A 16,341-nucleotide genomic window follows, 5' to 3' on the forward strand; every position below is an offset into this window, starting at 1 on the left:
TGTCGAGTCCATACAAATGGAGACCAAAAGTTGTACGTCGATGAGTATGGTGCTTTTGCTTCCGTTCAACTACTTGAAGTTACGTTTGCCGCAACTCATTCAAACAGTTAGAGACGTGAAGATCAAGAGCAAAAAGCTGAAGCACAGTGCTTGATAATGTAGAGGATAAGCAGATTGAGAAAACCCAAGAGTAGAACTTCCTCTCTAGTTACAAGTTTCCGAGTGGTACAAAGCCGGCAATGCGAATAACCACAAATGTCTATGGCCAAGAAGGGATGGCGGAGTTGTTGACAAGGAAGGCATTGAGTTGAAGAGGGATCATTTATCTTGTATGGACATTTCGAAGTCAAAACTTGTGGAAACTAAATGGTGTGCCATATAAGGCGGTTGTGATGTTAAAAGAATTTGAATTGAAGTTGCCATGGAGAATCGTCGGTGAATCTTCCGTGGGGTTTGAGGTGGAAGAAAACCAATGGGTGTGGAAAAAGATTTCAGTTTTGTTTATTTCTTTTTTTTCAGTTTTAATCAAAGGGTGAATTAGGAATTTTAAGAAAATATTTTTTGTATTGGGTGTAGAAAGAAGTTGAATGGGTTCTAATAAAATTTCCCTTTAATAATTTAATCCATTAGCTAGTTTGTTAAAAAATAAAATAAAATTCAGTAATTAAAAATTAAAAATTAATAACCACCGGAGCAGTGAGGGAATGGGGGATGGACGATGCCTTTTGTGACCGTTAGATTAGGGGCAAGGGCAGTAAATTTGACAAACTGGCGGTCAAAGACAGAAGGCGCCCTCCATCTCATCATATTTTGCACGAAACTCACGAAGTCTGCATTTTGGCAACTCTGAGGAGAGAGAGAGAGAGAGGGAGAGAGAGAGTCCTCTCCCTATAAATACACAGCGAAGCCTCCCAATTGTACAGCACCTCCAAACCTCTCCACATCTCTCTCTCCCTGCAAATTTCTTGGATTCTGTGCGAGAGACTCCCATTCCTCTCTCTCTCCTCTCCTCTCCTCCTCTCTCTAAATTCAGCTCGACGAGCAGAGAGGAGCGCCAGGCATTTTCCGATCTCTCGGATACTTTCGCTGAGGGATTTCGTTCGTCGAAGTGACTTAAACGCTCGCCGGAGAAAATGGCCAAAAACGTCGGAATTCTCGCCGTCGACATCTACTTCCCCCCTACCTGTATTCAGCAGGTGACGATCCCTCACTCTCTCTAACTCTTTTCGATTTTTTTCAAATTTTAGTTTCCGTTTCACATTCACATCGATTCCTCGTTGTGCGTCTGATTTCATGATTTTTGTATTTTTATTTTCGTTGCTTGAGAAGTGAGGAAATGGAAACTAATAATCATTTTTTGCTTTATGTTCGATTATTTTGTTAAATCAGACAAAAAAAAAAAAAAAAGCAGAGAAATGCTCAGTTAATTGAGTAGTTGATTTTTTTTTCTTTTTCAAAAATGATTTTTTCTTGAATATTTCTTTTGCATTAATATGTGAAGTATTGTAATTAGACGATTGACATGGAATTTGAGGTTTGTTTTTTGTTCAAAATTTTAATTTTATCTGAATGGAAACAGGATCGTAGATTAGCTGATTATACTAATTGAGTGAAAGATGTTGTGGATTGGATTTCCAGAAAAGTTTGAACATCGATTGGTTTCTTAATGCAATCACACGCACACACATGTAGCACAAGGGTGTTGGAGGCATATGTTTCTCCTAGCTATAATTCCCTGCAGTGATATATCGATATGTGTTTCATGATGTCTTGTTCGTCAAACTAGTTTGATTTCCGTCAACTATTTAAACTTTTCCTTCTTTACGCAAAATAGGAAGCCTTGGAAGCTCATGATGGTGCCAGCAAAGGGAAGTACACTATCGGACTTGGACAAGATTGCATGGCGTTTTGTTCAGAGGTGGAAGATGTCATCTCAATGAGGTACTAGTTTTACATTTGATCCTCAATGCTTTTGTAGCTCAACCAATTGTATTAGTCCCCTCATTGCCATTGCGTTTAGTATTAAGTAGAAGGTTTTAAGAGCACAACGATATGAAAACTGTCCGACTTTTAACAGTGGAAATCTTTTGTCAACGATACAGTTGACAAAGGGAACCTTCTACTCCTGTTTGGACATAATGATCATAATTGTTGGGGAAAGGGCCAGATCACGTAAATATCGTTTTATCTTCTTGTATTACATTTCTTTACTCTTGTGCATGTTAGTCTTAAAACTGTTGTTTTTTCTCCGTAGACACCGTTCGCTATCTGTCTTTACCTTGTACATTATGTGGTCTACATATATATCTATATATGTTTGTATATGTACATGCATGTATCAATTCTTTTTAAGGAGAGTGATGTTGAGACTATATAACGGTTAACTTTTGACCTTGAATTTTCAGTTTGACAGTGGTTACCTCCCTTCTTGAGAAATATGGAATTGATCCAAAACAAATTGGTCGCCTCGAAGTAGGAAGCGAGACTGTGATTGACAAAAGCAAATCTATTAAGACCTTCCTGATGCCAATTTTTGAGGTATTGATTTTTTAGAAGCTGTATGCTCTGTCATTACTCCTTTTAATACAGTTTTTGTTTGGTATCCGATTTTATGCCCATCTTAAGCTAATGCCGACAAATATTATATATCAAATATGCAGAAACATGGAAATACTGACATTGAAGGTGTTGACTCAACTAATGCATGCTATGGGGGAACTGCAGCTTTATTCAACTGTGTCAATTGGGTGGAGAGTAGCTCTTGGGATGGACGCTATGGGCTTGTCGTGTGCACTGACAGTGCGGTATGACCGCTTACATTACCTTGGGTTAACGTCGATAAATAATTAACACAAATTTCCGTTCACATTACTTGTATGTACTTTTATTTTATTTATCTTATCGGAATTTTCTATATCAGGTCTATGCAGAAGGACCTGCACGACCTACTGGTGGAGCAGCTGCTATTGCCATGCTGATTGGACCTGATGCTCCTATTTCTTTTGAGAGCAAAATTAGGGGAAGTCATATGGCTCATGTGTATGATTTTTACAAGCCCGACCTTGCTAGTGAATATCCGGTAATTCTTCCTACCATTTTTGACAGTAGGAATCATATGTTTTTGTTCTTATTTCCTCTGTTTCCAAATGACTTAGGACTATTAATATTTATACTTGAGTGATGCCTTACTGGGTTTCCTTATCCATTATTTAATCATCAATCTGAAATTTTTGTAGGTTGTTGATGGAAAGCTTTCTCAAACATGTTACCTGAAGGCTCTTGATTCTTGCTACAAGGAATTATGTAAAAAGTGAGTTCCTATAAAAATACTTACATCGTGCTATTTTGTTGTATTGTTTTTGCTATTATTTGTTTCTATATAAATGCCTAATTGTTTTCTTTCTTTCTATAGGTATGAGAAATTGGAAGGTAAACAATTTTCTATCGCTGACGCTGAGTATTTCGTATTTCATTCTCCATATAACAAGGTATATATTCTTAGCACTTATCAATTACCATGCCACTGATATTTTTTTTTTGTGGTTTACAACTGAGATTTAGAATGTTTTCCTTCTCCTTTTAAAATAATTTGCCCTTTGATTTGTTGCAGCTCGTACAAAAAAGCTTTGCTCGTTTGGTGTTCAATGACTCCGTAAGAAATGCCAGGTACTGGCCTTTCCTTGATCCCGTCTAAGAATCATAATGCTCCGGACATTATTCTTAATGAATGTTTACGTGGTGATTTATTTGATCTCTTTTCATACACAGCTCCATTGATGAGGCCGGGAAAGAAAAGCTGGCTCCATTTGCTGACCTTCCTGGTGATGATAGCTACAATAGCCGGGATCTTGAAAAGGTACAGTTAACACCCTTGAAAATCTTATTATACTTGCAACTTTCTCGATTCCTTTGATTGCGAGCATAGTTTTACTTATATCTGGTGATCTTTGTTCACTATTTATTTAACTACAGGCATCCCAGCAAGTCGCAAAGCCTCTCTACGATGCTAAAGTGGTACCTACAACTTTGGTACCAAAGCAAGTTGGCAACATGTACACTGCATCTATTTATGCAGCATTTGTATCCCTCCTTCACAACAAACACAGCTCATTGGTAAATGTCCTAAATTTCTTATCCAGAAGGCTCGACTTCACCTGAAACTTTTGGTATAATAAATTTTGTTTGATAACAGGATGGCAAGCGGGTGATACTGTTCTCTTACGGAAGTGGCTCAGCTGCTACCATGTTCTCATTGTGTCTCAATGCTGGTCAACAGCCCTTTAGCTTGGAGAACATTGCAGCCGTTATGAATGTTGGAGAGAAGTTGAAAGCAAGACATGAGGTACTAGTTTTTTCCTTCTTTTTCTGTAAGCATAGTCGTACCATTCAGATACGAACAAACTCTATTTTTCTCAAGTAATGCTTGCATCTTTATGTAATAATATCTTGATTACAATGTGATTCCAATAAATCATACTGCTCATTACTTTGTTTTTGAAATTGCCATGTTAAATTCCTTGGCAACACGTTTAATTGAGTGCTATTGAATAATTAGAACCATATTCTATCCAATGGGAAGTCGGCCGAATTATCACATGTTTGATAAATTAGAAAAGCACCCTCGGTATGGAATTTGTTTATTGAACAACGCGCGTCCTTGATGCAGTTCCCTCCCGAGAAGTTTGTTGAAGTGATGAAGATCATGGAGCACAGGTATGGAGGGAAAGACTTTGTGACCAACCAGGATATCAGCCTTCTACTTCCAGGCACATACTATCTTACTGAAGTCGACTCTAAGTATCGTAGATTCTATGGCAAGAAGGATGCCGCTGCCACCTCTGATGACAATGGTGTGGTTGCCAACTGTCACTGATGGACACAATTTAAGCCTTTCACGCGGTTAAGTTGAGATTTTATGTTCTTCGACGTCAGGTGTAACTCGTAAAACAGAAGATGCTGGCCTCCTTAAGTTTGTATGTTAAAAGCAAATAGTTTGTTCTACAGCAAGTATTGTCGGGTTAAAAATTGTTTTTTCTGTTGTAAAATTGATGGTGGGTGCAGTGGAATAAATAAACAAGACACAAAATTTACGAGGTTCCTCTACAGTCAGTGTGACTGGAGTACATCCTCGGGGCAGCATTGATGCTTTCATTATAATCTGAAAATAAGAGTACAAAAATAACTCTCTCTATTATCTCCTCTCCTCTTCTTTCCTCTCTCTCTTTACCGTGATTCTCTCTGTATTTTTGAAAGCATTACGGAGTGCTCTATTTATAGAGCAACTTCGAACTAATGCATTAACTGCACTTTGAAATTTACATCATCCATTTTGACAATACCATATCCTGCATCTCCAAATTCCATTTCACTTTGCATGGACATTGAAAACTTCTACCAAAGTACTGTGGGCATTCACTACCCACCAGCATTTTCAACACTCCCCCTTGGATGCCCACATATCAACATCAGTTGCCTCGTTAAAACCTTGCTTTGTTTTGGATGCTCCCCCTGATGAGTATCTCCCCCTGTTTTCAAATCATTTAAGTTGATCGTTGATCATTCTACTTCAGTCTCTTAGTAAGAAGAGTTGCCGAAAGAGGTGCTTTACTTGTTGTTAACTTTCCACATGCTTGTTCTTGAGGACCTTCTGCTAGACTTGATCCAAATGTCTGAATTTACTCATTTTATCTGGAGCGGAATTTGATTCAAGAGTAGTGAACATTTGATCTTGAATCGGACTTGTGATTTCTTCAAGGACCTTCGAGGCTTGATCTTGAATGAAATTGGACCATGAGGAACTTCATGTGACAAGTGATCTTCAGTTTTGTCAGGGATGAATCATCACGTGTTTGTTGCGCTTGTCTCCACATGCTTCAATGTATCATTTTCACTTTCCTTACTTGCTCCCCTTGCTTAAGTAGTATTTTCCCTGCTTTTCCCCCATGCATGCGTGGCATCTTCTCCTACAGTATTTGCCCTCTGATGCAGGAGTGGAATGCAACCCTTGCATTTGGATAGTTTATCACTTCTTGGTGACTGGAGACCCAGCTCCAACAACAGTTGAAGATGACTACTCGAGAGCTAGGTAAGCAATCAGGAAAGGTTCCAGGCAGTCGATTCCTTACTTGGAGTTTGAGTGGAGGTTCTGACATATTGCTTTCTTTATCCTTGTCTTTGCAGGTAAGAACAAGGATAAAGGAAAGAACAGGGAGATTGCATGATATGAGATACTCTTGCTCTCGTCCCTGATGATATAAGATACTCTTGCTCTGGTGTGACTTATTTGAAGAGGTATTCTCAGAGAGGAATAAAACTGAGTATGTTGAGAGGTTTGGTTGCAGATGCATCTTCGGCAGTGAGAGAGAGAGTTAGGAGTTTTGGATGTAGGCCTTGCCATGGAGGATGAAAGTCGACATATATAGGGATCTCCCCAATAGCAGGTAGTGGGGTGGACGTGACTTTGTCATCCACGCTTGTCGGCAATAGTGTTGTAGTTGGAATAGTGAAATTCACGCGTTTTCAACTTTATCAGAGATCTTTGACAAAGTTGTACGTGATATCCAAAAGCTGAGATTGCGTCTGAAAAAATTTTATTCAGGAAAATCTGGCTTTTGAAATTCAGAGAGCTGTGCATCTTCGATCTCTGAACAAGTGGCTCTGTTGCCTCTTCTTTTATAAAGGTATTGATTGTATTCAAATTTGCACACTTTGAAGATTTCCCACTTGTGAAAATTGTCTCTGTTGTATTTATGAGATTTCACTATATCCAACCTTTTTCTTTCATCAACTTCTGAAAATGGCTTGCCCATCTAACATTTGCTTAGATTTGAGTCTTAGGACTATACAGGCGAGCCGCATCAGGATAATATATGGCGCCCGTCTTTCTTATCTTCAAATGGTCATCTTACGGTTGGGGACTCTGTGATGAAGAATGACCTAACCGCTACAGTGGTAGCTAGGAATCTTCTCACTCCCAAGGATAACAGAATCCTTTCAAACCAATCTGATGAGGCTGCCGTTCAAGACTCTTTGGCTCTCAGTATTCAATGTGCGAGCTCTGTTTCTAACATGGGCCAACGCCTACTTGCTCGAACTCGCCAAGTTGAATCATTGATGGCTGAGGTGGCAAGTCTTAAACAAGAGATCAGATGGCTCAAGCACGAGAATAGAGTGTTACACATGCTCGCAAATAATTACTCAACGAACATGAAAAGAAAGCTCGACCAGCTACTGGAATCCGAAGGTCGGACTCAAAATGACAATCAGGGGTTTAAGTCTTTATTCCAAAGACACCCATTGTCTCAACCTTCTGGAGTTTCACCAAGTACTGAGGTTTCAAGTAATCAACCTCTGGTGCCTCCCCCTTCTGGGGTACTTCCGAGTACTGAGACTTCACATGAACAACCTCTATGAAGGCTCCCTCATGTTTTCATGTGTATGTACATGTCTGTAATTCCTCGGATATATCAATAGATAAGCTTTATTTCATTCAATGTATTGTGTCAAATACAATAAAGCATATACTTCACTAAGATGTGGTACTTCTGAACCAAATATCAATTTATCTTTACCCTCACGAAGATAAATGATCTTTCTTAGTGTCTACATCATTTGAGTATTTAACTCATAATCTTCAATCCATATGGTTCTTTATAAACATCATGGATAAGATTCGTGTTGGCATATTGTTCGATCTGCAGTTCGAAACAATATTTCCTTCAACACTTTACAATCTTTCTTGACTCTTCAGGAGTCCCAATTTAATATCATCAACTCTTCAGGAGTTCTAATGTCATCGATTCTTGTAAGAGATTTTAGTATGTTGCAACAATATCATAATGATAGTACTCACTAAGGCAATTATTCCATCCATTGGTATTGAGTACATATTTTATGCTTTACCCTTCGGGGGCTTACTTCAAGCAAGTTGAATCCTTCAGGGATTTTCTACACTTCATGACACATTTTCTTTGGAATTTATACAGAGCAATTTGTTCCCATGTATAATTGAGGGATTTACTTATGGAGATATGATGTGGGCGACTCACAACTCTTCGTATATAATTCTCCATTCATATGAACTCATTTACAAGAGTATAATTTCAGGTTTTAATTAGTAACCTTGTGTCATATCATGTGAGTGTAATTCACTGTATTACAAATGCCCAATGTAACCTCCTTGGTTCAACATCTTTTGGCTATTTGTATTACATTCAAATATATAGGTCCATTTCCCCACGTTCTTACAAAATTGTAATGGAATTGCCTTTCTCCATCTTTGTTTTTCGTTGAAAAGAACGAGACTCAATATCAACACAGCTCATTGATGATTTTAGTAGCTACTTGTAAAAACCAAAATTACCATTGGTTATCATCAATCTGTGATCCCATATTCTCATGTGCATGGGCATGCATAAGAGCTTTTTATTTATTTGGATATCCATTGCCTTTTAAGGGCATTACACTATCTCTTCCAGGATAGTCGTAATTTAGAGAATGCGGATTATAACCTCTTCTTGAGCGTTATAGAGCTTGGATCTTAATCTCCACTTCCGGGAGTTGAGTCATTGGAACCTATACGTCTATCATGCTTCATGCATGAGACATCAACATTCCCATGTCTGCGGATTATCCTTTCTGGGATGTGTATCCATGCGGTAACTGTCATGCTTCTGGCATGCAACAGTTATGCTTCGGGAATTCAATAGTTCAGTAATGCAATATTCTTCTTCTTTCGAAGGACTGAACCTTTTTGAGTCTGAGGGTTTGTCACGCTTTAGGCATGCAACAGATAACTCGTTTACTGCCTCATTATTTTGTCCAAACAGGGACATCAATTCTTGTAAGCACATTTGCAACAGGTATATGTGATTTCATCACTTTCTTTGCATCATTAAATGCATCTGGCATTTGATTGTCACATCATTGCATCATTCAATTATTCTTACTTCATTTGATTGCTTCGTGAATCAAAGTAAGATAAATTCTCTTCGTTCTTCTGGAACGATCATTTCTCGTCATTCTTCTGGAATGATATTTTCTCCCCCTAACGGCAGGAAAAATTGTCTTATCAAAATGACAGTCCGCAAACCACGCAGTAAACATATCCCCAGTCAAGGGTTCTAATTATTGAATGATAGATGATGTTCAACATCAATGCCCATTTCAGTACGTTGTGGCAGTGCAATAAGCACATAGATAACACAACCAAAAACTCGTAAATGTATAATGTTTGGCTAGTTCCCAAACACGAGTTGTACTGAGAAATATTGATGGTTGGAAACTGGTCTCAACCGAACTTAATAATGCGTCATGTAAAATGACATGTCCCCATATAGAAAACTGGTAATTTCGTTTTCATGAGCAGAGCGCGGGTAATCAATTTCATCCGCTTAATAAATGCTTCTGCTAAACCATTTTAAGTATGGACATAAGGAACTTCTGGTCCTTATTAAATAGTCTATGGACTGAGACTTTTATGACCTTTATTACAATTAAGTTGAGGCACAGTGGCACTTCAAACTTAAGGTACTTATCAAGAAATTTTATGTCTTGATCTTGAGGATCAAGGGACTTCATGCTCGATTCTTTTTGTATGATGGAACTTCGGGTCCAATCATTTTTATATGATGAGGATCAAGAAACTGCAGGTTCTGATCTAATCAAGGAACTCTGGGTCCTTGTTATACTCATCGAAACAAAAGATAAGTACAATAAATAAATTAAAGCAATAGGCGGTAATTCCAGCCATAGTAAATAAATTGCATTTAAGTAAATAAAGCTTGTGATAAGGGCTTTAATTCAGCACCATTCACATAAATCAAAACTTAAAGCAGTAGGCGGTAAAACCATCCATGATAAATAAATTGCTTTAAAGTAAATAGATCTTGTGAAAGGGTTTTAAACCAAAACCAATTCACATAAATAAATATATATTTTCTCTTCTTTCTTTTCAGATGGTACGACACCATCCAAAAAGTCTTCACTCTTTATATTTTATTATCTAAATGGTGCAGATGCACCAGGCACCAAAACCTTTTTGTTTCTTTCTTTTTCAAATGGTGATGTGCACTATTGACTTTTTCAGATGGTGCCATGCATATTCCATAAACTTCCCCTTTTTTCTTTCTTTGTTTGTCTCTACCAGTCTCGAAACCCAGGGTCAGCTAGGTTGTTATGAAGGTCACACAAAACCAATTCAATCTAGAAAGGCTACCAGAGACTGGCGTTGTTCTTGCTTGGCCCAGGGAACATGGCATCATAAAGCAAGAACCTCCATACAAAGACATAGATGACAGCGGGGTTGATGGAGGCACAAGAGAGGGAGGCATGTGTGGATTCATTCTTGCCATCACCATCTCAAACAACTGAGTATTCATGGGAGTTCTCGAGATCTGTCGAAAACGACGCGATCTGGGTTTCCAAGTCTAATGAGATTCTTCTGGATCTCTGGAAACCAGTTGTCAGGTACGAGTTTTCTTATCTCGTGACGACTTCAGGTCATTGTAAATTTCAATTCTCACCGAAATTCGGCGGAGCGCTTCTGGCGCGGTGGGAGATACAGAAAATGGACATACCTTTTATTCTATGAGATTTTTGGCTAGCAGAGGTGGGAGGTAGGTAATGTTTCACCGGATTTATGGCGTTGTGCTTTCCACTAACATGAGAGCTTCTCGTGCTGATAACGTGTTATAAAATTGATGGTGGGTGCAGTGGAATAAATAAACAAGACACAAAATTTACGAGGTTCCTCTACAGTCAGTGTGACTGGAGTACATCCTCGGGGCAGCATTGATGCTTTCATTATAATCTGAAAATAAGAGTACAAAAATAACTCTCTCTATTATCTCCTCTCCTCTTCTTTCCTCTCTCTCTTTACCGTGATTCTCTCTGTATTTTTGAAAGCATTACGAAGTGCTCTATTTATAGAGAAACTTCGAACTAATGCATTAACTGCACTTTGAAATTTACATCATCCATTTTGACAATACCATATCCTGCATCTCCAAATTCCATTTCACTTTGCATGGACATTGAAAACTTCTGCCAAAGTACTGTGGGCATTCACTACCCACCAACATTTTCAACATTTTCTTTATTTTTGTTTAATAAATTGTTGATGGTAATTAGTAGTCCTCGATTGTACTGTAAAAGCTCTCTTGAAAAAGTATACACGAAAATGATTAGCGCACGCTCCTTTTCTCATTCTTTCTCCACACCCATGTTTCTTTATGTTTTGATTCTCCTTTCATTTATGCGGTTCAAATGTAAGAGGATAAAGAAAAAGAGTGAGCACAACGTCAATGTGGCTTATACGGGAGACAAACTTGGTTATACCGGCTGTGGCTTTCTGCAAGTTTCATACACCCGTTATGCGGTTCTCATACATCACGTGACGGGTGTGTGAAAGCGGAGACGGAGGGTTTTTTTTCCTCTTTATGTGGTGTCGAATCTGGGACTGGGTGAGAGTTGAGGTGATTCTGGGTTTCAAGCTTTAGAACTTACAAAATGCACTTTGATGCCAATAGTCCACAAGAGCGGCCAGAATCTGGATAATGATACCCAGATAATTGATTTCTGCACAGTTTAGTTTGTGATTTTGGGACATTAATCATAAGAGAAATTTACCTACAACAGAGTTTATACCCTTTTTTCTTTCTCCCTCTTCTTAAGAAGCATTCGTGTGAGGAATGCGATATATAACTGGTAACATGAAGGTTCTCTTAATAATGATTGCCAAGGGTGCAAAATTTGCCTTTCATGACTGAAAACAATGTCAACTAGGTTCTAAAACAAAGTCACTCAAAACAGATGTAACAGAAACGACATGATCAAATCCATCTTTTGGCTTCACCCCATTTAACAAACGTATTTTTCTACAACGCAAATAAGAACTGAATTCCCCACGCTCTTCTCATTCACTCTAGTCATAGTGATGTTAGTCTTACCAATTAATTTTCGATTTAATGACATTTCTCTTCTTAATGTTAAAAGTTGTTCTTATCTCAAATTCTTTTGTTTTGTTGGTAGAGAGTAGTTGCCTCATTTGTAACGTAAGAGCATCTCCAAATGACATGTTTAACCTGCCACGTAGATTGACACGCCCCGATCATGATATTCCTCGAATACCAGAATAGGCACGTGTTGGCCGACACCTGAGGGTGACGAAAGTCATTTATTGATACAAAAGCTAAGTATAAGAAGTAAATAAGGGTTATGAATTTAAAATACAATGAATTAATAATTTAGGAACGTGCTCAGAACATACAACTAACTAGAGTTCTAAAAGAATTAATGTAAAATTGAATGAATAAAAGAATGGGTCCTACACCGAGAGGACTCGAAGATGTAGATGTTGCAGTGCATGGACGTCAGGATTGTATGCCTTGATTCTAAGACCTGGATGGGAGCGCAAAATAAAGGTGAGTGGGCCAAGTTCGTATATATACAATAATAATAAAATATTTATCAAGATACTAACCCCCACAATTTAAATGCAGAAAACTACTAGCATAATAAGTAATACGTTTACTGAACACCCTAGCATGCCAAAAACATCTCTAAAGACATATCGCAGAATTACATCGCGGAAACCAAAACATCCAACATCTCACAGATCGTCTCGTAAGCGCTGTGTATTGTTAGTAAGGTCACTGAATAATAATAATACTCCCGACCTAATGCTTGCACCTAAGTCTCTGTGCCCGTAGCCAGAGATAACTCCCTCCGGCCCAATGCTTGTCTCCGTATCCCTTAGCCTTTCGCTAGGGATTATTTCTCCCGACCTAACTGCCAACACCAGATCCTCGTCCCAGGCGGCATAGTGTCCACTAGGTACGCACAAATAGTTACGCCTAATGAGTAGATTTTATATTATATATTTTACCCTAATTTTAGTATATTTTGGTTAATATTTTGAAAGAATTTTGATACTTTGAATTGTATTTTCAATATAGGACTTTCGACTTCCTCTGGAGCAAAACAGGATCAAATGAACGAATTTTGGAGTAATTCCAGTTGGAGGATGTTCGTGAGTCACTTAAATTGATCGTATCAAAATTTGGGATTTTTCCACCAAACGGTTATTTTCTGACAATAAAATAAAGGAGCGATGCGCGGTGCTAAAAAATGACGTTTCTGGGCTTAAATTACGTTTTTGGAGCCCAAGATGACCTCGGATGGGTTCATGGCCTTCTGGAAAAGTGTTTAGAATATTCCAAACATTAAATCCAGCCATATTGGGCCAGTTTTGGAGTAGCATATGGGTCCAAAACGTGGCTGTTCAAATTTTAGGCGAATTTTACCATTTAATTTAGGGTTATGTTTCCTATTTTATTTGATTATTATTTTTAGTTTCCTAGTGGGAATAAAGGACCTGTTTTTAGGGTTGTGTGGGGGGCTTAGCAAATATATTGCTTGGCCGTCTACAGTTTTTCGCTACGCTTTCTTTTAAGCAATTTTGGAGACAGAGAGAATCGCTAGGGTTCTTGGAGATTTTCTACTTTAAAGTGTTTTCAATCTTTTTTCTTAATAATATTTTCTATGATTTTAATTATGAATATACGTAACTAATTCCTTTTGCTAGGGCGAAGCCTTGAGCCTTAGCATGAATATGTGATTTTTATTTAATTGCTTATGATTGATTGCATGCATACTTTGAATTGTTAATCACCAGGATAAAAACTATCTAATTGTCTTAATGCCTGATCACCATTAGGATCTTTAGAAAAGTAATTTGATGCAATTTTGGTCGGAAAGTTCCCTGAAATTGACGCTGACTTCTTGTGATTAATAATTGTAATTTCACTTAGGATGAATACCACGTCTTAAGGGTTGCATGATTTTTCAAAGGGTTTTCATAAAGCATAATGAGTCTTTCATGTTCAGATTTGATCCAAGCGTCCGGACAGGTTGCATGTTAGATATACGTTCTATGTTGGAGGTTCCAAGTAGAATATGAATTAGGAAAATCTAACCTTCAAAGTGGCATGTGTAGATCATGAGTAATTGATAAAAGTTCATAGGATTGCTTGGTGATGGTGGAACCCTAGTGCTTTCTTAGTTTGATTTCTCCCAAAACTGTTTTCTTTTCCCTCTAGTTTTAATATTGCAGATTGTCTTATCTTTAATAGTTAAATTCGTTTTTAATTTAAGTAGGTTATAAAATCAATCATCTCAATTTCTACTTTACAATAATTAATTGGAATTTGGTTTGTTTCGAATTATTTAATAATCCCTGTGGAAAACGACCTTGCGAGATCCGTTTATACTACAACAACCTTGTGATTCTTGCAAGTATTATAGGAGTTTTTATCGCATTCACATGAGTAGTTAAAATCCCTATCAACGCCTCTCAAAAATAACCACTTCATAGTATAAAGTCATCCATCATCTATACTATAAAGAGGGGTTTCGAAAACATATTCTAGCATCCTATCGTCATCCATCAGATAGTCTACCAGTTCATGGTTTTTATAGAAAATACGATATATTAAAATATAGCTCAATATAGGCCGACAATTAATTCCTCACCAAAAACACGAGACGAAAATCAAAATATTCAATAAACATGCGTAACATAAAATCAAATCATAAACTCGTAAGGCATGAAATTCATTTATGCAATTAAACCATAAAATCATATAATTTTAGAGGGGGTCCACTCACAAATACTCCGTAGCAGTAGAGTTGTGCGGAAGAGGATTAAGAATTTCCCCACTAGCAACTTCACCTAAGCACAAAAATATAATAAATAAATAAAAGGGTTTCTAATGGATTTGGGCTTGAATGGATTAAGGTCTAATGGGTTTTAGGATCCTAAGGTTTTTGGGTTAAAAGGGTTTATGGTGAAAAAGGGTGGTTTGGGCTTAAACCCAAACCCATACTTACACACATGCATGTACCACAAACAACACACATACATACACACGTGCACAGTACACACACACACACGCATACAAACACGCACTGTACACACATGCATACAACACACACACGCACTTACACAGGCCGGCCTCAAGCCCAAACTCACAAGCAAATGGGTATCTAGTTACCTGGAATAGTGTTCGAACAAGTTCGAGTGCCAACACTTTCAAACTCGCCAGAAAAAGCGTGGGGTTCACCGTCGAAAACTGAGAGCAAGAGAATAAGTGCATGCAAAGAGTTAAACCCACGAATTTAACCTTAGGTTAGCCCAGCAATACTTTAAAAGTCTAAATCGAGCTAAACCCCAAGAAGACAGTCACCACCTAGCTTCAAACTGAACGACATTCACGGGAATTCGTCGGCGGAATGACATGCATGCACAGATTCTAAGCAGAGAGATTAACCCCAGAGATTTCCGACATAACCTCATCACAGATAGATTAAAACTCACACAACCAAGAAGGGAAATAATTCATACCTGAGATAGAGTTTGAGAGAGCTCAAGCTCTCTGCATTAATGGCAGAGCACCCGATGGTGCACCGATGATATGTACAACACCATAGGTGGATTCCCCATGTCCCAAGGGTTCAAGGTTCAAATTTTTGAGGGTTGATTTGGTCAACATCAAGAGAAATGGTGGGGGTTCCTTCTCGGAGCTTAGAGAGAGAAAGGTTGCAGATTATTGTTGAGGAGAAAGAGAGAGTATTGAGAGTTGCAGAGATCTTGAGGGAGAGAAGGAGCTCGAGATATGGGAGAGAATGAACACGAGGAATAGGGTGTCACGGGAGGGAAATAAACAATGGGGTTTACAGGTATTATAAGGGAGAATGGGTTCTCGGGAAGGGGAGAAAGGTCACGGGTAAGGAAAGAAAACAAAATGGCTTGGGTATAATATCCACACAAGGGTATTTTCGTAATTTAGTACATAATTTTTAAGGTGGGTTGTTAAATAGACATATAACAGTAAAAAATAGCAGCAAACTTTCTCCAACCGAGCCTTCAATTTCTTATGTGGTGTTGAGTCAATTGAAGGCTGAATTTATTAAATGATTTTTTCATAAATTAATATAATATAATAATAAATGTTGTTATGTTTTTTCAAGTATTTGATTGGTTGCCTCAATCCTTGGACCCCACAAAATAATAAGAAAAAATTAATTAAATCATTATTATTTGACATATCGGGTGGAGCAAAATATTGTACAAAATGTCAAATTGTCACATAAGTTATCAAATTATTTTAATGTTTAAAATTTGACATATTATTTGCAGATGCTCTACTGTATATATATAGGGAATTGTTATTAGCACTTCAAAAATCTCATTCTACCCTCCTCTCAAGTGTATTTTTCTTTCTAATTATAGAAAATTTGAAGTGCTAAATGATATTTTTGAAGTGATAATAACAATTTCAT

General features: G+C 37.8%; 1 protein-coding gene across 1 annotated transcript; it reads left to right on the forward strand.

The window, feature by feature from the left end:
* Positions 1–823: 823 nt before the first annotated feature.
* Positions 824–5,194, forward strand: LOC126625112 (hydroxymethylglutaryl-CoA synthase-like). The gene is made up of 12 exons (XM_050294191.1): positions 824–1,196; positions 1,835–1,941; positions 2,406–2,538; positions 2,661–2,804; positions 2,921–3,079; positions 3,237–3,310; positions 3,413–3,488; positions 3,611–3,666; positions 3,769–3,856; positions 3,973–4,113; positions 4,193–4,342; positions 4,667–5,194. Exons 1-12 carry the CDS (start codon positions 1,134–1,136, stop codon positions 4,871–4,873), a joined length of 1,398 nt encoding a protein of 465 aa, XP_050150148.1. The 5' UTR covers positions 824–1,133; the 3' UTR covers positions 4,874–5,194.
* The last annotated feature ends 11,147 nt before the right edge of the window (positions 5,195–16,341 follow it).

Source organism: Malus sylvestris, chromosome 6 (assembly GCF_916048215.2).
Source record: "Malus sylvestris chromosome 6, drMalSylv7.2, whole genome shotgun sequence".
Classification (NCBI taxonomy): Eukaryota; Viridiplantae; Streptophyta; class Magnoliopsida; order Rosales; family Rosaceae; genus Malus; species Malus sylvestris.